Source organism: Siphateles boraxobius, unplaced genomic scaffold, assembly GCF_051911475.1.
Source record: "Siphateles boraxobius isolate OS27281-9 unplaced genomic scaffold, OSU_SipBor_1 22, whole genome shotgun sequence".
Classification (NCBI taxonomy): domain Eukaryota; kingdom Metazoa; phylum Chordata; class Actinopteri; order Cypriniformes; family Leuciscidae; genus Siphateles; species Siphateles boraxobius.
Genome location: NW_027508833.1, coordinates 24827331 through 24852063, shown reverse-complemented (window position 1 = coordinate 24852063; position 24733 = coordinate 24827331). Strand labels below are relative to the sequence as shown.

Here is a 24733-nt window from a genome sequence, read left to right as displayed (position 1 = left end):
AATTCAGCAGGGCACATCATCGCTTGATCGCGACCATGCACTGATAAACAGCGCCACGTCAAAAGTCATATCTTACCAGCGTGTGACATCCTAATGTAATGTAAGGAGATAAAATGATCATGATCGTCTAGTCATGAATAATAGTCGCGAAATAATGGTACGAAAACACGTCTTCCTGTTGTGCGCAATAACAGCGCTCGACTAGGTCTAACACAAATGACTCACTCGAGCCGCTGGCCTGGCTCTTTCAATGAATCCAAAAAAGACTCATGGGAGTCTGGACTCAATAAGAGATATTGGAATAATTATCAAATCAAATTATTTCTTTCAACGATAAATTGTATGTTAAACAAAATACATTAAAATAATTTATTAATATTAGCCTATTCTATCTATTTATTTATTTAAAGGTGTTGTACGCTGGTGATGCTACCAAACTGCGGTTCGGAAAACGTTTTCAAAATTGAAATTGACAAGTTACCCAACAACTGAACCAAGTATGAAAAAAGCCTTAACTCTTTCCCCAGTGTTTTTGAAAAAAGTTGCCACACGTCAGGATTTTTTCACTAGTTTCATGACCCCCAGAATACTTTGTTGTAGCCTATAAATATCTGAACATGCAACATGTCAAAAGAAAGACCCTGTGCTTAAAAAAAAGTTTTTATCATAGCTCCTGCATTCCTTTTTATTAAACTTACCCATATGGTTTCCTAAAAAAGCAACATTTTGAGCAAAAAGCTGAGAAATTCACGTTTTTATCAAAGTCTATCCGGATCGTATTCAGAACGATGAACAAAACATAGATGGAGTAGGCTAGATCGAGTCCGTTAACATACCCAAAGCATAACAGTGAAAACACGGAAAGCCGGAAATTTCCGTCAATGGCGGGGAAGCGTTGTCTCAAAAATGACGGAAATTTCCGTCAATGGCGGACAAAAGAGTTAAAAGCAAATATGCATACTTACATTTTCCTCCAGCTCGGCCCCCTGCAGACTGATAAAATCAAATTGCACTGATTTCAGGATCTCTTCAAGAGATTCGCAGGAGCAATAATCTAACCGTTCACCTGGAAAAGCAATCAGAATGGAGATACCACTTTTTACACTTAGGTAAAAAGTGGTATCACCCTGGCCTGGACAAAGTGTCAAGCGCATTTGCTGTGACAAATTTCGTACAGCACTGGATACACTAACATACACCTAGAGTACAAAATATCTGCCACTCCAAATAGTGAGATATATTAAACACTAACACACATAACACGATCACGTCTGTTCCCCTCCCTTCAGTGGAGGAGACAATCAAAGAGCTTCTGATTATGCAGGAACAGATGACTTTTAAACAAAGCCCTGAGAAATACTTTGATGGCCACAGCAGTCCGTCTATATTAGACACGCGTTGCAAAGGCCCCCTTCCCCTCATAAACTCTTATCTTCCTGGTTGGGGAGAAGCCAGATCGCTCAGAGCTGCATGTTGGGGAGATAATAATTTATTCATCATTAGCATAATCATTTGTAATTTTTTTTAACAATAATCACTTAACTGTACCATAGGAAGGGGGGATCAGAAATCCCATTTTTCCAATCCCTTCTGCCATGTGCAGATAATGACACTGAGACTTAGAGTTAGATGCCATCAGTGTGCAAATAGGGTGCAGGAAGCCAGAACATGCTGACCCGCACATCAAGCTCACGTCTACTGGTATCAATAACCGCTGTTTCAGTCATCAAAGGGACAGCGCATTTTAATCCCAAACTAATGCCCTTCAGCGTCGTCATGTACATTTCAATTAACAGGCTTGTCAAAGTTCTGATCTTATCAAAGTATAGTAACTAAAAAGTATAGTTGCTGTTCACTTAAACCACACTTCAGGGATAGTGGGAATAGGCTAGCTAAGCAACTTAAAACACACATACAAAGTAGTTTAAAATACACATACTGTAAATACAAAAATCGGAGACGGAACATACATTTTGTTTAGGTTGTCAATATGACAATATTACAGAGCTTTCTGAAATACTATTTCTGTTTAGTCAAACGTGGCATTCAGTGGAAAAATATTTCCTAATAATCACCGCCGTCCATGACAACTCTATATTTCAGACCGCTGAAACTCTAATGGACATTCGTAACTATTTTACATTTTGCTGAATTGTAGGATAAATCGTATGAATTTGTAGGCCACAATTTCATTTGTACGTTTTCATGCAATCTGCGTACGCCCCACTGACGGTTATTGTTTTTAGGGGTGGACCTTAATGTGTATTTTTTTACTTTTTTTTTTTAATCGTATGCTTCCGTACAAATCACATTGTACGAATTCTTACGAAATCTCTACCTAATTAATATAGATACGTTTTCTCATCAGATAGGGTTGAACTATTTTTTTAAATTATTTATTTACTTTTTATTAGAGGAAGCTTTCTGAAATACTTTTACATATTATTTAGGGTCAACCAATGGCATGGGTTTAGGGTGCACTATTATTCGGACTTTGCGATAGTCCCGCCTCAACTTACGTCATTGGTTTGAGACAATGTCACTTTGTCAGGATGCTCATTTATGCTATATATCTTGTTTTGTATCAGTTCCAAAAGTGAAGGTTTTTTGGGTCAGTGTTTTACTGATTCATTGTGTTTACAATTCTGAAAGAACACAAGGAGTTATGGCTACATATTCTAATGGCCCCATAATTTCCATAGATTCCCAGAACAAATAGACTTATAGGCTACGTGATTCTACATTTTAGTGCAGCACAAAAGGGCAAATTACCTGAGTTTTACAACTTAAGAAAAGATAAACAAAACATCTGATTGCTAAAATGCATGTTTGAACCTTCCATTATGTTGTCACGGTTGGTGTGCGTCTCCTCCCAGAGTTGTGTCTATGATTTTGAAAGATTCTCTGTTTGTTTTAGGATTGCGCGGTAGAGCGTTTACAGCGGGTCAGACTGATTCCAAATACGTGCTGATGGAAAGAAGAATAAAGCTGGAATACCTGGACGGATGAACGGATGAAAATCTCAGGTGAAATGATAGCACTGGGGGGATTTTTCTGGTGGTGTTTATAGCTTTAAAAAAACAATAATGCTGTTCAAGAGGGATAGCAAAATAATAAATAGTGAATTATTGAACTTACCTGACAGGTCAAAACACCTGGCTCTGTCGGTAACACAAGTAATTTGCTGCATGAAAAAGAAACAACAGATCAAAATCAAGAGATTTCTGTACTCAGAAAAGATTTTCAGGGTTTCAATATTTGCCATTATTGAATATTTCAAAATTGAAAGCAAGAATTATGAATGTCATGTCACTAAGGCTTATGACAGCGTGTATGCTGTAAAATGTTTGGGTTTAACTTGGAAAATATGTTTCGTGTAGTATCATCTAAATAAAATGGATTAATTAAAATACAAATATTTATTATAACAAAACGGTATCAACCTGACTACATTGACCAAAAGTCAAATTTAGAAAGAACATTAAAAAAAAACATAAAAGTATCAAAATATTTATTGCAATGGTCTCTATGGATACAAAAATTACATGCAGGACTTTTCCTGTAGGCCTATGTGGGGAGGAAACAGGTCCCAGTTGTTATTGTGTATTTGTGTGATAGGCTACCAATGAGCTAATGCTAAAGTATTTTGTGAAGCTTAGCTATACAGACACCATAATACCTCAAACAAAATGTAATCATCAACATTTGAAAGTGACAGCGTACAGTTTATGTAAATTTCAATTTCATTACGTCACAGCACAGATCATTTTAGCTCAATCTGGCAATCTAGCCGCTAGACTGTAGCTAGCAGATGGCAGTTAGCATCTATCAGGCAATGGACTGATGAAGTCCCTCAGTCAACCTGCTGTAAACACAAACAGGACATCATATGGGATTTTGCGTTTAGAGCAAAACAAATTAAGCATCGCCACGTGCGAACGAACACTCTCCCGGTTTAATGTTATTCTGAAAGAAAAGTCTCAACAAGGATGACTTAAGGCCATGGATTTGTACCTCTCTTTCTTTGTTTGATGTTTTCCATCTTAATAAATGTGGAAACTTCTAAAGCCCATAGCTGCTAAGCAAGGTTCTGTGCTGTGTATTGAGGAAAATGAAATGACAAAGTACAAAATGCATTGATGTGTCAGGAGGGAGAGGACAAAATGAAGTGATAAAAAGAGCTCTGCTTCCTCCAGGCAGAACGGGACACAGCTTATAAACTTGACTTCTACAGACGGCATCTCAAGTGCATTTCCAATTCTTCACTCAGACTCCGGGAGACCCACTCCAGCGCTCGGCAGTCTGGGTGGCTTTGTATTAGCAACTGTTTGAGAGCATATATTTCTCCTGTTTTGCTTCATTTAATTAGTTGAAAAAATTAGTTCGAAACATTTTATACTGTAAAAGCTCTCAGGGATTAAAATCAGGCGCACATTTTCCTTTCAGCATCTTTTCTGCAATAAAGGATAAATTATTTAAAATAACACGACCTTTTATCTCACACCCTTTGAAGGCAGCAAATTAAAAATGTAAATTGGGATCTAATTAATATGCAAATATATTCATTCCCAGTTAACAATTAGCAATTAAACCTGCAGTGTCTAGAAAGAGCATAGACCAAATTAATAACTTAATTTATCATTAACAAAATTAAAATGTACACAATTTTTTTATTTTTTAAATTGTTACGCTGTCTCCCTGGCTCTTCATCAGCAGCAGTGCCGGGGAAAAAAACACATTTAATAGAACAATTCGGTGCTTGTCATAGAAAATGATAAATAACTAGCCTAAAAAACAACATGATAGGCTACATGGATGGTGCATCTTCACACAACTGGGAAGGAACTAAACATGCCCATTTTATGCGGTAAAGAAAGAAATCGTTGCGAATCCTCAGTCTAGAGAGTGCAATGGACATTAAAGATTAAAAGTGTGAAAGTTATTTATACTCTACAGTGTTTAGATGTGTGAGATGTGAAATTCTACTCCGTATTGAGGGGGAGGGAGGACAGTTATTTCACTTCAGACACTCTGTGGCTTTCTGATGAATGTTCAACGCTCAGAGCTAAGCAGCTCGACAGAGTTAGGCTGGGAGCAAGGATGTTTTTGGGGAGCTCTGCAGCACTGCATTCGCTCTAATGGGAGGACGGTTCAGTCTGAAATACAAACTTCTCACAAAATCTACGCCTTATCCTGCAGGGAGATGTGAAATGCTGAATCGTTTGATGATGCTTCCTCGGCTTCTGAGGCGAGCACTCATACTGTATGGGGCGCTTCTATAAGTCTTTTCTCTTTGTTATTTTCTGTTACTACAATTGCCACCACCTCCGACAGGATTTGCACTTCAGTGGCGGTGACACTTCAACAAACGTTACTCATTTACAAGCCCTTGGGATAATAACTCATATCAAGAAGTTTCTGTGTTTTCTGAGACGGAGTGGACACGGAAAACTTCGAATGAGAAACTTCAAGACGTGACGCTAAACAAAGAAAACGGGGTATATATGAGGGTGAGGGTGAAAAAAGTATTAAGCATTTAAGGTTGTGTTGAACTAACACAAGGGGGCCTGGGGTCCTTCACACCGGCCTTTTGTTTGTTTACCCCTTCTATGAAGACGTAACCAAAAGCAATACTGTTTTACCCACTTTATAAAAATAAAAAAAATCAAAGAATAGAGAAAGCCCACGGGTACAATAACGGCTTTAAATAGATTTCAGCAGCCATCCTCTTGGGATGATCCTGCCTGGGAAAAAAAAAACACCTAATTTGATAAATATGCTCTTTAAGCAGCACATTTCATTTAGCATTATCTTATTAGAAATTCACACGCAGTTCTCAACTAAATATCCTTCCTTTTAGCTTCTGCTTAAGCATACATATTTCACCCTTTTAGGGGGACCACCTACATTCCTTTCAAATGCAGTGGGGTTCATTAGCGGCGTGGAGATAATGCCGAGAGTGTGTTTAATGTAAGCACTGCTAAGTCCCTCATTTTCCACAAATAATTCTCCTTGATCTAATCGTAAATTTATGCAGAAGAGAAAACTGATGCTCTTAACGTTGCTGGTCAATGTAAAATAAGTGCGGAGCTTAAATTATGCATGCATGCTTGTGTTTGTCTGTGCGTGTGTGTGTGTGCGTGTGTGTGTGTGTGTGTGTGTGTGTGTGTGTGTGTGTGTGTGTGTGTGTGTGTGTGTGTGTGTGTGTGTGTGTGTGTGTGTGTGTGTGTGTGTTTGTCTGTGCGTGTGTGTGTGTGCGTATGTGTGTGTGTGTGTGTGTGTGTGTGTGTGTGTGTGTGTGTGTGTGTGTGTGTGTGTTTGTGCGTGCACTTCTCATTTCCTTTACCTATTTGTTATTGTCTTGTTTTTTTAGTTCAATAAAACGTGGTTGGCTAATTAACCTGCTCCCTAACAGGGATTAAAATGTGTTTATTTTTTTCTTTTCATCCTCTTTCTTTCTTTCATTTCAAAGTTATTTTCACCAAATAATGTTCATTACACATAGCTATTTCAAACCAAATCTTTTGCACAAATAACCTAATATTAGCAGGGAATTAGAGCGTGAGAAGTGCCGTGTGTTTTAATGCACATTATTCCACTGTACCTTTAATTGATCAAGAGCCTTTGTGTTTGGTTTCACCTGGTGCTTTTCACAGCTCTGCTTGTAGGCCAGAATTATATCTGTCAGACTGAGACTGTCAGCTAAAACAGAACAAACGTATTAGAGCCACAACAAGAATAGTCCATTTTTTAATCCTAAATGAAATGAATTAGCTCCATGAAATATAGGAATTAGAAAAGTCATGCATTAAAACATTTTTCTTGTACATTCATTTATTTTCTTTTTCTTTACCTTATGGCTCAGGATAAGAAGCTTACACAAGTAGGATTTAAAAAAAAAATGTATACTTTTATTTATCAATAATTGATCAATTGTGACAGTAAATTGATCAAAAGTGACCGTATAAAGACTTTTTTGAACATTCTATTCATCAAAGAATCCATCCTGAAAAAAAATCCAGTAACTGTTTTCAACACTGATAATAATAATAAGTCTTGAACACCAAATCAGAATATTAGAATGAATACTGAAGGATCATGTGACACTGAAGACTGGAGTAGTGATGCTGAAAATTCAGCTTTGCATCACAGGATTAAATTATATTTTACCTATAATATATTGAACATTTTAGTATATATTTAGCCTTGGTGAGCATAAGAGATTTATTTCAAAAACATACAAAATTATAACCTACAATATTATAACTATATATGTTGCTTTTGTGTCAAATGTATGATGTTACTGTACATGAACAAAGACAAGCACAACTGATCTGAAGAGGCCGTCAGCATAACATCAATGCCATCTCACCCTCTTGAAGTTGAACCCTTTCCACAAAGTCAGACACCATCTCCTCATCTGGGGGAAATGATACACGTTTTTCTCTGCCCTCCTTCACAGACAGAGATGTTGTCTCGTCCTCTGAGTGCCCTGTCATTCTTCTGGATTGAGCGATGTCTCACGAAGTTGTCTAACCAAAATTTCCATCAATATAGCCCTGATGTCATGTACTTCTATGTCACACATCCCATTAGCTCAGACGTCTGTCGTTTGAACTATAAACTCCATCATATAAGATAACATCTCTGGATACATCATGTTTCCCTTTTTGCTGCAGAAACCAAACCATTAAATGTCCTCCAAAATCTGCTTCTGTCAATTCTTGTGTCGTTATTCTGTGGCCTAATAGTCACTTCGCAAAAGAAAACCTAAACTCGCAGCATAGCACTTGTACAAAACAGTTACAGGATACCACATTACACACTCAATTATTCATGAATTATGTGCCTCTCAAAGCTAGTAGAACTATATAAGTCAACATCAAATATGCACAGGGGGAAACAGAGCCTAATATATTTTTTGAGGGTTACTTACTGTTGTACTGTAAATAGGCTACTTTAGATTAAATGTTTAACAGTATGAGATAATACTATGACAAACTGAAAGTTTACTCTACACAAATTGGACTAAAATATATAAAAAGTGCTCTATAAAATGTTTGAATAAAATAATACTAATATACTAAAATAAATATAAATATTGTAAATGTCTTAAAATGTCAATTTAAAATTGTATTAAGTTGACCTTTTTTTTCTCTACCCACCAATAATGTTAGTTTTTGAAATTTTATGAGAAATAATTGCGGTTAAATTCATATTTATTTATGTTCATAAAACAGATTTTGGAGTTCCACCCCTTCCAAAAACATAAACAATGACAATATCATGCAGTAATTTGGTAAAGAAACTAATCTTAAAATGTTCTGCAAGATAGAAAAATATTTTGCAGCATTTTTTTCAAATTGGTCTATTTATTATGATAACAAAACATCGTAATTTGACTAAGTGTTTGTGGAAAAACAAATGAAAAATACATATCCCATAAGGCATTGCAAAACCAGGAACTACGCAGCCTTCTTTCTAACCAATCGCGTTCGCTAGGCTTCACTCTGAAGAATCGTTTTGCGGGAACTTTGGAGAGGAAGAGCTGTTACAACCTGACACTTACGCGCGGAAAGGTTAGTAGAATATTCTCGATCTGCTTCGGTAAAGTGTGATGTCAATATATGTTTACTAGCGGACGATGAGTTCAAATGATCTGCTCTGTTGTGATACAAAGCCGGTATAAGGCAGCTAACTCTGCTAGCATAGCGAGTTGAAATTGTTGAGTCGCAGTTTCCCCCCAAATACAATATAAATAACTTAGCGTCACTTACATTGATAATATTATGTGACATTAACCGCATGTTTATCACTCTTAAATACTTGTATCATTCCTAAACAAAGTAAAGCCATTAAAAGCTATTAATGTCTGTTATTCTTTTAAATATAAAAGTGAAACAAACAGCATCAATGGCAGGACTGCAAATTGAAACAATATTACAAACAATGTCATCGTCTCAGACCTTGCAATAAATGGTAGTGCTTATACAAATACATCTCGCATGTTGAAAGTCTGGCTATTCAATATATCAAAGCTTATAAGTCAATAATTATGAGATAAACACTCATCGTCATGTCAGTCACACCCTAGTCTTGTTTTTACAGGTAACAGTTAGTGTAACTATTAGTAGACATGTATCTCTGAAAGCACATGTGTTCAGTGTAGCTAAAGTTATGTCCATAATCATATGAAGAGACTACATCTGATGGCCAGGCCCATTTTTGATCTTGATGTCCAAATGTCTAAGACCACATTAACAATTTTCGAAGTTATTTTCATTCTACCCTGTTTTTTTTTATTTTTATAAAAAATAGTATTATTATTATTTTGATACTAAAAAAAGTTATATATATATATATATAGATAGATAGATAGATAGATAGATAGATAGATGGATATAGTTTGTAGGACATTAACCAAATGTAAGCAAATATTTGACACTAACAGGGATGCCATAGTCATAGAAAATCTAGACATATCAGTGCATCTTCAAAAGTGTGATTTTCAGGTCTGTAAATAAAATAAAAAATAATTTCACAAAATATTTTATAATAAAAATTTATTTAGACATTCTGAATTAAATTAAAGTAAAGTTTTCAGTTAAACTCTCGTTTTTGTTGGCTTGAGTGCCGATATACAGTATCACTGAATTTTCTACTTTTTTCTATTTGAATAACAACATTCTGTTTTTTATTTCACATCCTGACCAATGTTGTCCTCTTATTAAAGGCTATGAAAATGAATATAGTGATTGTAACCATGTAGGCTGAAGTCTGTGAAATCTAGCAGAGACTCGCTTGCATAAGGATCGTCCACTCCTGACAGCAAAATGTTAATATTTACAGATAGAAAATATAAATGTGAAAAGTAAGTTATGCACTAAGAAAGACACCTAATATCAAATGCATTGAAAAGCACAAGTATCTGTAAGAGCAAGCCACTTTAAACTATACGTGTTAACTATATATTACGAGTTATTTTGAAGCCCTTAATATAAAGCATGTCTCATGTTTAGGACAAATTGGATTATGCACTTTCCCCACAGCAGCTCACTCGGTGTCCTCCACTCTTTTTCAGATGTGCTCATAATATCAGACTACTGTATATATAAACTGTATTGCCTCATCTCATCCTATATCATTTCTAAAAATATATTGATGTATCATACAAACTCCATATACCGCCTAGTCCTAAACCCTATTGGTCCCAAATTCAGTTGTAATGATGCTTGGGTTTCTCGTGTTTGATACATTTAAGAAAATGCCACCTAAGTCCAAGGCAGGTGTGGTGAAGAAAGCGAGAGCTCCACCCAAGAGGAAACTGGCTGAAGAATTCCCACCTGGAGAAGTCCTGACAGATAACGCAAAGAAAAAATGGAAGCTTGGATCTGCTGTTGGGCAGGGAGGTTTTGGCCTGCTGTATCTCGGTAAGATTTTTTTTTTAAAAAGTAGAAAGTTCTAATGCTTTATTTTGATTTATTTATCAGTTGTTCAAATGTAAATTTGTAATATATCCTTTTAGCTAATGAAGACTCTTCAGGATCTGTTGGCACTGATGCACCTTATGTCATTAAAGTGGTAAGGGACAGTGTGTATCTTTTTATTGTTGCTGACGGCAGGTATATGTCCAGAGTTTGAATTTCTTCGAATGCCCGTGATGTTTGGGTGGTCAGAATTTATTTTAATGTTATTTATCAATAGAATAATTTCTGTGGCCTTAACTAGAATACAAAATAGAATACACATAGAAAATAGAATACAATAGAAAATAAACAATTAAATAAAAATTCAATTTTCAACAGTCATTACATTTATTATTAAATAAACACAAAAAGTGCCAGAGACCGTAATATTATAGATAAGCAACCTCCTAGCAACTTTTGAATGAGCATGTGCCAATCACATTTTCTTGAGGAAAATGTACCAATGTTTACATTTTACAAGCATTCCAAATAAGATTTTAATTTTATGATTAAATGATATATAAATGATAAATACATTTTATAAAATGATAATTTTGTGCTTTGTTAAAATGACACGACATGGATATGTGATAATGGAAGTACACTTTCCCTCTACAGGGTTTTTTAAAATGTTTGAGGGTTCTTCTTTTTTTCTTTTCTAAATGTCATTTATTTTTGGTGCTTATTTTTACTGTCTTGCAGGAGCCAAGTGACAATGGCCCTCTCTTCTCTGAACTGAAGTTCTACATGCGAGCTGCCAAACCTGATCTAAGTATGCCCTTGTGACTGCAAACACACTCATATGAATGATGAGCCAGGCTTAAAAAAAAGTCGAAGAGCAACTCTTTTAATTAAAGAAAGTTCTGAGCTCACCATTGAGGGCCTTATGGAGAAAGACAAACCACAACTCTCTGCTTTTGGTGGCTCTTATGGCTGCCCCAAGGCCACAGTATTGCGCTTTATTTAATAACAATCCAAATGTCAGTCTCCCTTGACAATTAACTGCTATATTACTAAGAGATGCTCATGTTTTATTCATTGGAATATTGTAATGTTGGTAAATATTTGTCCCACCAGCAGATTACCTTGCGGCACACTCACAGTTTGGTCCCAGGGGAATACTCTTATATTACTTTGAGCACCAACAAGTTTAAATAATAAGTTTAGAATAATTTGCCTTTATAAATTGATCATGTGATTGCATTTAATTGTTAGTATGATTGTCTTAGTTCAGTTTTAGGACTGATGCCTCACTGTAGTGTTTCTTCTTTTCACTAGGAAGTGGAATAGTTTATGTGTTGTGAATCATGTTTGTGACAGAATGTTTTATATTTTGATTCAGTTGGAGCTTGGATGAAGTCAAGGAAAATTGAGTATTTGGGAGTTCCAAAATATTGGGGCTCTGGTTTTCATGAGAAAGGTGGTAAGAGGTAGGGGGAAAAAATCACAATTTTCAAAAGTATTACATAATGAGTAACTTTTTTTTTCTTTTTTCTTTTTCTTGTTAATAAAATTTTTAGGAAGTTATGACACTTAAATAAAATGATTTCACATTACTCTTCATGACAGGTACAGATTTATGGTCATGGATCGATTTGGAACAGATCTACAGAAGAAATTTGAGGGAAATGATAAGAAATTTCCAAGGAAACTGGTTCTTCAACTGGGTCTCAGACTTGTAGGTTTCTTCTAAGTGTACCTCTATCAGAATAAGTAAACTGCTGAAAGTTTAGTGGTGCATCAAGTTATGTTTTGTTTGTTTTGCTGACAGGTATGACATTGTACTTCATGTTGACATTTTGACAAAGCAAATATTTCATATCATTGAAATACCCTTCACATATGTCACTCATGATTCATTTATTTTACAACCAAAATTTCCAATAATATTTGGGGTTACTAAAATAAAATGAGCAATGAGGGAGGCCACTCTTCTATAGAATAATATACAAATAAATATTCAACATACATATCAATAAGCACAAACTTTGTTAAAAACCTTTTAAAGATGCACAGAAATCTTCAACATGACTGTTTGTGGCATTGCATGCAGTGAGAGAAAATCTTATATTCCAGTATTATTATAAAATTTCATATTCTAACAAATCTTTCATCTCTAGCTTGACATTCTGGAGTACATCCATGACCATGAATATGTGCATGCAGATATCAAAGCCTCCAACCTTCTTCTGTCCTACACCAACCCCAATCAGGTTTGTTTCAAGCCTTCCACATGTTTAACAGATCTCTGTTGCCATGGCTGTGCAGCTCTAACTCTAGAGACATAGACAGGGTGTGTAAACTGCGGGACTATACAGAGCTCCTACTACTTTTAATTGGAGTACCAGTGATTTGCAATGTAAGAAACTACTTGTCTTATTTTTTTTCCATCTGTTAATGAGATTTGGGTGGGAAAAAAGCAAAACAATTTAAGCCTTTAATGCGGCTCATAAACTGGACAGATTAGAGACAGTATTGAAGCTGTCTCTAGCAAATAAGGTTGGGGGGCCTGGGCAGGGGCAAATATTTAATTTGAAGATTAATAATGTATCAGTGGTGTATTATTAAGATGCTATTTTTAAAGTCACAATTTAAAACTCGGCCTCTTGGGATTAGTCGCTGCTTACTTGGTGAGTCTGAGCATCCTTTTTTTTAAATTACTTGGGTCTTTTCTTTGCTTCCTAATACATGTATTTTCTGTTTTATGTGTTAAGTACACAGAGACTGAAATGCACCAGTTGTAAACTAAATAATACGAATGCCTAGTTATATTTTCATTTCAATCAGATAGGAATGATTTGAAGTGTTATTGTATGATGGGAACATAAGAATGCTTTTTAAAACTAATGGTAAAAACTGAATTCTGAACTGAATGTATATTACTCTTATGAACTGGTTCTTATAACAAATTATTCCAAAAGTCTCTAACTCATGAGTTAGAGTTAAAATTAAACGCAGTTAAAATTAGTCTGACAAATCTTTTACAGAGTAAAATCACAAGTTATCCTAGTGATTACTAAATTAACATCTGAAAGTAACGTTAACATACATTTTAGTCAGGTGATCAATTAGTAACCACTTGAATGGATTTGAGTTTCTTTTACAAGGTAAACATGTAGTTACAGACACAATTGTTAGCTTTTATTTTAAATAAATGTTATTTCGTAAATTTATTATGCATAGGCTGAAGTCAGGTAAAGTGGGACACTTTTTGGTAAATTGCATTTTAAACAACCTAAATCAGTTAGAATGTATTAAAATTGTATGTGTTTTGTTTAAATAGATTGTAAAGAATAAGACTATTGTGAAATTTTCCCTATTTATGTATTTATTAACAAACTGTTAATCTTTAAACACCATCTGTCACCCTCTTCAGCAAACTGGAAGCAATCAGGTTGAGTGGGACACTTTGTTAGGGAAAGTGGGACACTATTTTATGGTTAAAATGAACATGAGAAATACAACCCCAATTCCAATGAAGTTGGGACGTTGTGTAAAACGTAAATGCAACCAGAATACATACATTGAAAATGTGTGGCGCCTTATGTAGCGCAAAATACAACAACCTTCAATTAATTTATACTTGGAAGGATTTTTTAAAAATGGATTTCTGGAACTAATGCAAAAATTGTAACATTGTAAACTTCACTAAGTGAACATTCATTAAGGCAGCTTTTAGGGGGCGGACACCAGCAGGCTTTTCCGCAGAAAAACCAGGGATGCCATTCATTTTGGCGTACTGGAACGCAATAAGCTGTATACCACTGCGTTCCCCCTTTCATCTAACATTTTAACAAGGCTAGTCAATTCACTCTCAGTCTGAGCTGAGAGCAGGGGGCTCTTACCTGAGGCATGACGGTAGTCACTCACCAGCCCTTTCACTCGCCTTTAAAGTGTTGATTTTGGGATGTTCCATGCCCTGGCTAAAAACCTTAATTTCGGTTTGTGTCCTTCAGTCAAATCCTGCTCAGATTCTTCAATAGCCCCTGCCATTCTCTCTTCACTCCACGTTTAGTTTTCTTTCCTTCCTACTTTGCTGTCTTTTCCTTTTCTGTATTGCCCTGTTCTGTCCTGTATTGCTTTCTTCTCTCTCTCTCTCTCTCTCTCTCTCTCTCTCTCTCTCTCTCTCTCTCTCTCTCTCTCCTCTCTGTATGGGTGCCATCTTGTGTATATTGAAGTTACCAAGCTAAAATTTTATATTCAGACACAATATTATTACTTATAACTTTTGTTCATGAAATGGTAGCACTCTGTTTGCTAGCATTAGCCCTAAAACTGTCCCACTCAACCTGAAATGCACTGTCCCACTCAACCTAACACTGTCAGGTTGAGTGGCACAGTGCTGTGAATCTAATTTTCACAAATATTTTATATAGTTAGATGCTCATTGTTATTAATCTCTAATACATAGACAGTATAAATGTATGTAAAAGCAAAAGTTTTATTGTTACATCATAAGTGGCAGAATTATAAACCTTATTATTCTAAAATAGATTAACACTTGCCGGGTGGCTTAAGCCTGGTTCACACTGCAGGATAATTAGGCCGATTTTAGCCCCGATTTACCCCTTCCGACAATCTTAAGTATGCTCCGATTATCGTAAAATAATCTGATCAGATATTCCTGCCGTGTGTGGTGTGTTAAGAGTGCTCTCGTCTGCTCGGAAGGACGTCGGGACCGCTCCGATCTCAAATCGGGGATATCCAACATGTAGGATTTTTTTGGCCCGATTTCTCCTTGTGTGTGTGGTGCAGCCTGGGGACAAACGAGCACGCAGCCTGTGGACTGTGGCGTGTAGCCAATCAGAAAGCAAGGTGACGAGGCGCAGAGGAAGCACCGGGAAACAAATTCAAAAATGCCGTCCATGCTTGCGTTGTCTCCACTTCTTTGACCATCGCCTTTTCTTTTGATAAAATTTTTTTTTTCGGTTAAAAACAAACTACAAACTATCGCCACTGCATCCTCTTCGTCCGCCATGATTGTTTACTCTGAAGTCATGTTTTGATCTTGAGGGATTTTGCGAGAATTTCCGTCTGACCTGGGAATGCTTGACCCGTGATTTTTTTTTATCGCCGTGTGTGGGGTCTCTCAGGTTTGGAAAATCGGGCGAAAATTTTACAATCGTCCCGTGTGAACCAGGCTTTACCGTGAGGTCCCAGGAGTCAAGCAAATTTGAAAAATAACAACTGGACCACATCTGTGATGTCACACCAATCACAACCTTTATTTCATATCCAATAGACATTCAGCTATAACACAGTAAAAATTGGTGTGATTGGCTTACAAAATTAACCCTTTACAGTACCCAAAAGCTTAAGTGTCCCACTCAACCTGATGTCCCACTCTATGTGAATTCACCCACCACTATAAGTGAAGGATGGACGAGAGTGCATTAACGGGATAGTTCACCCTCATGTTGTTACAACCCCGTTAGACCTTCGTTCATCTTCGGAACATGAATTAAGATATTTTTGATGAAATCTGAGAGCTGGATGACTCCTCCATACTAGTCCATAGGCTTCTTCAGTGATTGAAACTTGCCAGCCCCGAAAAGTCATTAAAGATCTCGTTAAAATAGTCCAAGTGACTACAGTGGCTCAATCTTAAGTTTATCAAGCGATGAGAACACTTTTTGTGCACAAAAACAAACATAAATAACGGCTTTATTTCAACTATTCATTTCCTTCTCTTTGGGCCTCTAGTCAGTTAAACTAGTGTAATTGCGTAGAGCTACATCACACGTAGATTGGCCGACGCTGGTCATGTGGGTGATGCGTGCGACGTACAACAACAGAAGCGTACGCTGTTACACTAGTAACCTGACTCGAGGCCCAGAGAGAAGGAAATGAGTAGTTGAAATAAAGTCGTTATTTTTGGGTTTTTTTGCGCACAAAAGTGTTCTTGTCGTTTGATAAATTTAAGATTGAGCCACTGTAGTCACTTGGACTATTTTAACGATGTCTTTAACTTCTCGAGGCCGGCAAGTTCAATCCCTGAAGAAGCCTATGGAGGAGTATGGAGGAATGATCCAGCTCTCAGATTTAATCAGAAATATCTTAATTCGTGTTCCGAAGATGAACGAAGGTCTTACGGGGTTGGAACAACATGAGGGTGAGTAAATACTGACAGAATTTTCATTTTTGGGTGAACTATCCCTTTAACAGAACTCTGTCCAGAACATCCTGAAAAGTTAGATCAAAAGCAGATCTTAAATTAGACTGGAAATAAAAAGATTTGACTCATCCTAGTAAAGAGCTTCATGAATCTGGTTAAATTGAGAATATATTTAGTTTTTTTTCAATGTTACCACGATTTGGTACAGGCAACTAAAAATAATTTGCTAGAGATTCTGATAAAATGTTAATTGCTTGACTTGTTTCATTACTGGATGAATCATCGTTTTTGAACAAATCTCTTGAATGAATGATTCAATGACAAATACATTTTTTAACAGGCGCCATGTGCCAATTGTAACAATGTAGCGATGTAATCAATACAATCGTAATTTGAAGCGCCAAGTTACTTTCATAAGGTAATTTGCTCTGTTTTAATCACTATCGTAGACATCAGTGACTGTTTACATGTGCACCAATAATGCGATTATTTCTAATAATCAAGGTCAATCGCAGTAAGACACGAGCAGAACTCTTTACTCCAGTTTACATGCAATTTACATTATTCTGATTATCCGCTAATAAGTATGGTTATACATAGGGATGGGTAACGAAACTTGGTAAACGGGCCCCGGGGCTTAATTTTGAAAGACCGCTGTATCGATAAGCTCGGACGTTATCGGTTCTGCTGTCGGTACTGGAGAAATTAAGAAAATATACCTCCTATTTATTATTGCTATAAAGACTTTTTTTTTTTTAAATCTCGCTAGCCATTTCTATGTATAATAATATTAAACCATTTGTCTGAGATGCATTTTTGCTAAATCTCTCTCACGCGGTGCCACAGCACGCACAACACGACAGCCCTGCTTAATGAGTGAGGACAGAACTAAACATTAAAACGTTGCCTGGTTACACTTTAGATCTGATATATTAGTCTGATTTTATTTTAGATTTAAGCTCCCAAAGATTATAAAAATAATATATTGAGGTAAAACAATTAAAAACTATAGCCGCATTCTGTCTTGCGCAACATTCTTCCCTTCGCAGCAGTACGCTGTCATTTCTCCCTAAAACTCAATCTTAACGACAGAATCAGCACAATCTGTGATTTTTGTTTAAAAAAATCGTCTAGTAGGTCTAGCTACTGTTGCTAAATTGTGGTACGCTTTAATAATAAAAAGAGCTATTAAAAGCACAAAAATCTGCGCAAGAGATGTTATACTTTGAGTTTCATGTGCGCGTCTAAACGAGCAAATTTACACATAAATATGTCAAAATGACCGGTTTCCCTTAACCACAGTTTATGTCTTAAATGGACGTAGTTATGGAAATAGTTGGGAGAAAATATGGTGCGTCAGTAGCCTATTAGATCTGCTATATAGGTGCACCTGCAATTTGTGCACTGGCTGTTTTAGTATCTTTGGAACCCTGCTAGTTGCTTCCTGTTGCTTTGAAAACTCTGCTATCAAAGTGCTAATTGTCAGACCTCTTTTATGACACTTCTAATTGGCAATCAGTCTATTTGCAGCTGCATATGTGATTTATTTGTAGTAACCTTATTTCATTTACAAGTCTTTTTTAAAATTTTCGGTAATTATTTAAGCAGTGATTTACATTTGTTGCACAGGAGGAATTTGATTCTGAATTTTATTTTTTTTTTCTCCATTTGTTTAACCCAGGTATATTTAGTGGATTATGGGTTGGCCTATAGATACTCTCCTGAAGGAGTGCCAAAGGAATACAAAGAAGACCCAAAGAGGTGTCATGACGGGACCATTGAGTTCACTAGTATTGATGCGCACAAAGGAGTCGGTAAGAAATAGGAACAATCGGGTCTATCGTCACTTTTAAGTTTAGACTAGGCTAATCCCTATGGCCTGAAAACTAAAAATGTTTTACCCCTGCAGGACATCATCACTGAAGTTTTTTGTAAAGCTTGTGATGAAAAAATTATGAAGAGAAATCAGGGTTTTTCCTGGGTCAAAATTGGACTTCGGTGGTGGCCAACAGACACTGTCATCCTTTCTTGCACTCCTTTTAAAAAAAGCTGTGATTTTTACCACTGGATTTCATAGCTTTTTGAAATAAAATCCGTCTTTGCTATAACTGAAAATTATTTTGGTACATAATCATATCAATATCAAAAAGTAGAATAAAAAAGTAGCATTAAAAAGATTATTTTAACTAATAGTCTAATTTTCTACCTTATACAATTGAATAAAGTTAGCAGCTAGCTAACAACTTGCTTTTTTCTGGTTTCACCTCACTCCAGTCTAAACTAAATTATTTTTTTGTTATTTTTCTACACATTGTCATATAAATAACCTGATAAAACTGTAGTTTATTAAGGTTTAATCTTGCTAACCACTCTCACAAAAAAAATGGGGTAATCACACTTAAATTCTCATTTTATGAGGTGTTCTGAGTAAATTTGTTTGTAACACTTTACAATTTGGTTTGATTTGTTAACATTAGTTAATTTATTAGGCTAACTAACATGAACTAACCATGAGCAATACATTTTTTACTGTATTTATTAATCTTTGTTGATTTTAGTTAATAAAAAAATACAGCTGTTCATTGTTTGATTTCAAACGCGTGGCCGGGGCTCTCTTGATCTTTCAGTTAAACATGCGCCCTGTCACAAGCGCAGTTGTCATCTACGTCACTCACCGATCAAATAAGGCTTTGGCGGGACAAAAATTTGCTTTGGCTGCCACCAAAAAAATTCCAATACAGGAAAAACCCTGGAATTAATGTTCTTAAATGTTGATGTATTGATACTTTGCATCAAATACTACAAAAGTGGGCAACCCCTTAAAAATGGCCTCTAAAGGGTTATGTTTTATTAAGAGCTCCTCTCTGTGGGGGAAAATATTACATTTCAGCCCCTTCAAGAAGAGCAGACCTGGAAATCATGGGCTACTGCATGATCCAGTGGCTTTGTGGCCGTCTGCCATGGGAGGACAAACTTCAGGACCCATTGTATGTCAGAGACTCCAAACTCAGGTGAGTATCTTAAACCTCACTTGTAGCATTTTGGATTTTACTTTTTCTGAAGATGTAATCTACCTTATTTTTTGCATTGGCCAATGAATATTAACTTGCATGAAAATGCTATATGACTAATTCATTTTATTCCTTAATTGCCTTTAAACACATTTCTGGATACAAGTAATAATGCGTTAGATTTAATTAATTATAATAGATAAATTTTCAAGATGTTGTATCATCCATTTTTAAATATTATTTTCCTCAGGTGTAGAGACAATATTGATGAGTTCTTGAAAAGCTGTTTCACTTCAGAAAATAAACCAGGTGAGAAAACAAAACCGAGCATTATTTAAGTTCATAGGAGAAATCTTTCATATATTTAAAAAGATGAATGCACTTTGGTGTATAAAATATCTATTATATAGTTTGTATTACAGTAGGTTAATAGTATTGGACCTTAAATGGCACATAACACACACAGTTTCTGCCAATCCCATGTTAATCTTGAGTACCTATAGATTAGTATTGCATCCTTCATATCTCCGAAGAGTATTCAGATTTATAAAAGAGAGATGCGCTGTACTGGTTTCTTTCCGAAAACAATCGAGCTCTTGGAGGCGTTTCGTGGGCGGAGCTAAAGAGCCATGCACAATACATAATCGCATTATCCCTTGATAACCTTTGATTCTCTATACATTCGTGGTCTGAAATAAAATGACAGCGCTGCCGACGGCTTCCGTAACCCGAACGAAGCACGTTGATGGGCGTTCTCTTGCTCTCGCTTTGGTTGATGTGTGCACGCGCTCTTCTGAGAGAAGTGTCCATACAAGGAATTCCACCCTTTATGGCGTCATACACGGCCATACCTCGAAAAAAACTTTACAAATCTTGTACGAACCCTTAAGGAGTGTATTGGGCACAGAAATCCTGCAACTCGTTTTTTAAACTATAGCCATGTTAAGCATGAGAATTCAACTCTTTAACAGTGTAAATAAGTCAGAATGCATGAAATAGCTTTAGACATCCCCTTTAAGCAGTTTCTCGCAACTAAATGCATTTAAACATTTATTTTTGAACTGGGTCGCGACCTCAGAAGCACCTGTGAATTCTGCAGTAGTACTTTTTGTTTGTCTGCCAAGCGGAAATTGGATAGACGCACTTTCGAGCTCTGATGCACAAGCAAGAGCATGAGGGCCTCTTCTCGTGATAATGAGTGTCGACCTGCTGATTTAGCCTTAATTAGAGCTAATCTATCATATATAGTGCTAATTCTCGCAACTTCTCACACTAACTTTAAACTGGAGTGTGATCAGTTTCCACTTTTTATACATAAGCACATTTTTTACAAAATATTTTAGTGAAATGTTTAGTAAATCTAACAAAAAAAGTGCACATAACCATTGTATCAGCTACCCCACTCGACCACAAAGCAGTGACATAAATAAAATATGAAGTATTTAAACAAACTTGTTTTTCACCCTTCTCCATTCTCGACCTCTGCATTGCCTAGTTTTGCAGTCAGTGTGTGGCAGTCTACTTTTGCAGAACTTTAGGGCGTTCTTTCTTTGTGTCATTTAAAAATCAAAGATGTCATTGACTCCCTTTGCTCAGTCGCTGATGTGATGGCAGTTCTTAAGCCGTGTGACAGCCACGCGGCAGACGGCGAGATCCCTCCTCAGGCTGTTGTCTTGTGCGTACACGGCGCATCACAACACCGAGGTGATGGGAGGCGGCACTGTTAGCACGGCCATCACGACTAATTCTGTTTGGTGTGACTATTTTAGCAGCCGACAGTAAACAACAGTTTGTGAGCGGAGAAGTATAAGGAACAAAGTGACAAATGTCAGCCCCTCTCCTCTAAACTTAGCCTGAAGGTTAAAGTGTGAGCGTCTGCTGTGAAGACACTACCCTACAGGGACTGTTCTGTCTATGCTAAACGCACAAACATACGTGCACTTGCAACTTATTAACGTTGGACTTCTGCGTGTTCCTTTGAGACAGAGGTCCAAGTAACTTGCGCTTAATCACACACATAATTGCTCTTTGTTTGTTTATTGACCCAGAAGTGTCTTTAACATTGTGCAGCTGTATCGCTATGTCTGAATAAATAAATCCATCTGCATTAAGATTTAAATGCTGTGCTTAATGTCTTTTTCAATTTCCAGAGGAAATGGGGAAGTACATGCAAGAGGTCAAGGCTCTCGGATACACAGACAAGCCAGATTATGCAAAATTGCGAGGTATTTTGCAGCAAGGCCTGAAGACCATCGGGGTGACAGATGACAAAAAGCTGGACTTCACCGTGTCGACTAACGGCATGGGCCCGCCCTCTGTCAAGGTGAGAGCCACCTTCAGTAGAACATCAAAAAACCGACCTCTGTGGCACTCCCTCATTCCCAGCACATTGAAAATGCTCTGACAGTTCCTTTTTGAAGTCTGGCATTTAAAAACAAGCCAATTCAACATCCTATAATTTGTTTACCTTTTGAAAGCAGATTCAAATTTGAAAATGCCCACACACGATCCAATACTAATTGCTCAGGTTAGTAGGAAACACGGTCGAGCGCATTGATTTTCAAATACGATTAACGTGCAATGCTTTTAACAAACGTTTCTTGAGCTCATTTGGATTTTGCAGCCGACACACAAACATGCTCTTTGCTCACTTCATTTGAACTCGGTGTCATGATGTTAATATTTTTATGAATGGTTAGTTTAATATCTTAAGTTTTTGTATTTAGCTCTGCATTTCAAATGGAAGAATGTAATTTGACCTTAGTTTCTTATCCTGTATTGCAGTCAACACCCTCAAGGTGTCAGCCGGTATGAGAGCTCACTCTGAAAACCTCATCTCTGAATACTTGCAAAAGATCTTGTTAATCACTGAATCGTTTTATCTGGATTTCAAGCGATATGATCTTTAGAAGTGAATTCTGCAGCCGTCATGTGTATTTTGTGTAAAACAAACTGTCCGAGCCCGCAAAGATGCCCTTGATGGCATATACTTTGTGAAAATGATAAGACTGTGGCTTCATTCATGGGGTCCGGCACAAAGAGCTCTTGGCAACAAAGCCGTCTGCATCTCAGGTTCTCTCCAGCGCCCGGGAGTTTATCCCAGTGGCCCCTCCTCTTCCTCCCACAGACAGGTCCTGAGTGCCTGTGTTTATTCCCTGCTAATGTATCACAAATTTGCTGACACGGTAACCTTGGAGTCGGCGCGGGCCGGCAATCAGCGAGCCGCACTTACAACGGGAGGGGACGGACTCTCCTCACTTCCCACAATGCAGTTTGCATATGGAAGGTGCCACCAGGGAGCTGGCCCATGCCAGCTGAGGGTTACCTGCCCACTGCCGTTATTGTATGTAATTATCGAGCCAATCTGTTCAGCTCAGCAGGGTCTGGATGGTAATCATGAGGCAGCAATTGGCAAAATGGAAGGGAAATGTGAGGGGATGTGGGGGGGGCTAGTAAGGATGATAGTTCAAGTCCGAGAGATGGGCGAGCATTCATTATGCAGTCTGAGTGAAGAAAAGGGAGAATTTGATTGCTGTCGTTAAGTGCATCTTCTTCATAACCCCTGGTTCAGTTAGCACGATTTCCTTGAATTGAGGACTTGAGCTTCAATGCTAGAGTTTTCATTTGAGGAGAAAAAACAACAAGGATTTTTGATTGATGAAATTGTTAAAATAGATTAGCTGATAGTAAGTTTATTGTTTGGAGTTCTGATGAAAATTCTCAATATTGAATTCAAAAGTTTGGGTTCGGTAAGTTTTTGAAAGAAGTCTCTTATTCTCACTTAGGCTGCATTTATTTGAAAAAAATACAGTAAAATTGGGAAATATTATTACAATTTAAAAAACATTTTCTGTTTTAGTATATTTGAATGTTTAATGTATTCCTGTGATGGGACAGTTGAATTTTCAGCACTATTACTCTAGCCTTCAGTGTTACATAATCTTTCAGAAATCATTGTGATATGCTAGTTTTGTGCTCAAGAAACATTTATTATTAACTGACCATCCATTTTTGAATGGTAGTATACATGTATTGCGTTTGACATTTACATTATTTTTTTTTGTCCTTCCGGATTTACTGGATAGCTGAATCATAATCACATTTCCTCAAGCGTTCACAACGCTGAAGGCACATGCAACAGTTTCCATTTGTATATAGAGCAAAGGGTCCCTTCTTAATATTTGATTTGAACTTCATCCAAGGTTGCTGTAGGCAAATGAATTGACCACTGCTCTTCAATCCTTTCCATCCCCATGTTCGTGTCTTTATTTTTGACGGGAAGACTCCCAAGCGAAAGAAAGCGGAGGAAAAAGGCCAGTCTGCTGATGAAACCGAAGGCGCCCCTGCAAAGAAGAGGCGAGCTCCACAGAAAAAGGGTAAGCTATGTTAATGGACATTAGAGTAATCTCTAGCTTTGCCCTTTTGCAATCTTCATCAAATTTAGTAACAATGGGTGTGGTAAACATTTTAAAATGAACATGTAACTTGTTTAGACGTGAATGGAGCTAAAAAGGCAGCGACTCCTGCAAAGCGGCCGGCGAGGAAAGAAGCTCAGGCCTCCTCTGAGCCAGCGGTGAAGAAAAGCCGAGGAAGGCCCAAGAAGAACTCTTAATCCTCTTTGAACTCTAGTTCAAGTTGTTTCCTTTTTGTATCTTTTAAATTGTCTGGTCTGTATTTGTTCTCTGTGGTTGCATTTTCTTAAACTTTAGCAGGGTGTTGGGCACACTCTCTTGCAGTGAAATGATAATAAATAAGAGGTAAAAAAAAAAAACGACAGTGGCTTTGAGTTGTGAGTTATTTTCATTCCTTTGTAATGCCTTGAATAATCAAGCCTATGCGGATGAGGTCCAGAGGGGATTGCTTTGCCCCCGATAAGGAAATCCCTGAAGGAGCTCAGAGTCCCGACTCTTCCCCCGCCACATTTTCCCCTTGTTGTTGTGCTATGAAAGCCGCCGTGCGGCTGGCACTCTGACATCTGTGGGAGAGGCGAGCTGCTCTTTGATACCTGCATCGAGGCAGGCGAACGTGTGGCAGACGCCACTGAGCCAGGTACGTGCGTTTGGAGAAGGGGGCTCTGCGCCTTTCCGCTCGGCTGCCATTTGATCAGGTGGAGACAAAAGACTAGCACTTGGGTCCTACTT

The 24733-nt window shown here is 37.2% G+C and overlaps 2 protein-coding genes across 2 annotated transcripts in view; one reads left to right on the top strand and one right to left on the bottom strand.

The window, feature by feature from the left end:
- Positions 1–7874, bottom strand: part of LOC143746651 (protein phosphatase 1 regulatory subunit 37) — a 41666-nt gene extending 33792 nt beyond the window's left edge. Inside the window, exons 1-4 of the mRNA XM_077238608.1 lie at positions 7373–7874; positions 6605–6702; positions 3139–3184; positions 966–1066 (exon numbers count right to left, since the gene is read on the bottom strand). Coding sequence (XP_077094723.1) covers positions 966–1066; positions 3139–3184; positions 6605–6702; positions 7373–7499 — 372 coding nt within the window. The 5' untranslated portion in view covers positions 7500–7874. The remainder of the gene's footprint in view (positions 1–965; positions 1067–3138; positions 3185–6604; positions 6703–7372) is intronic.
- A 623-nt stretch (positions 7875–8497) lies between these two features.
- Positions 8498–24363, top strand: vrk1 (VRK serine/threonine kinase 1). Its single transcript, XM_077239225.1, has 13 exons — positions 8498–8579; positions 10262–10430; positions 10526–10581; positions 11169–11238; positions 11809–11896; positions 12036–12144; positions 12587–12679; positions 18263–18395; positions 19472–19592; positions 19843–19901; positions 21743–21915; positions 23875–23968; positions 24086–24363. The coding sequence occupies exons 2-13, from the start codon at positions 10265–10267 to the stop codon at positions 24202–24204; spliced, it is 1281 nt and encodes a 426-aa protein (XP_077095340.1). The 5' UTR covers positions 8498–8579; positions 10262–10264; the 3' UTR covers positions 24205–24363.
- The last annotated feature ends 370 nt before the right edge of the window (positions 24364–24733 follow it).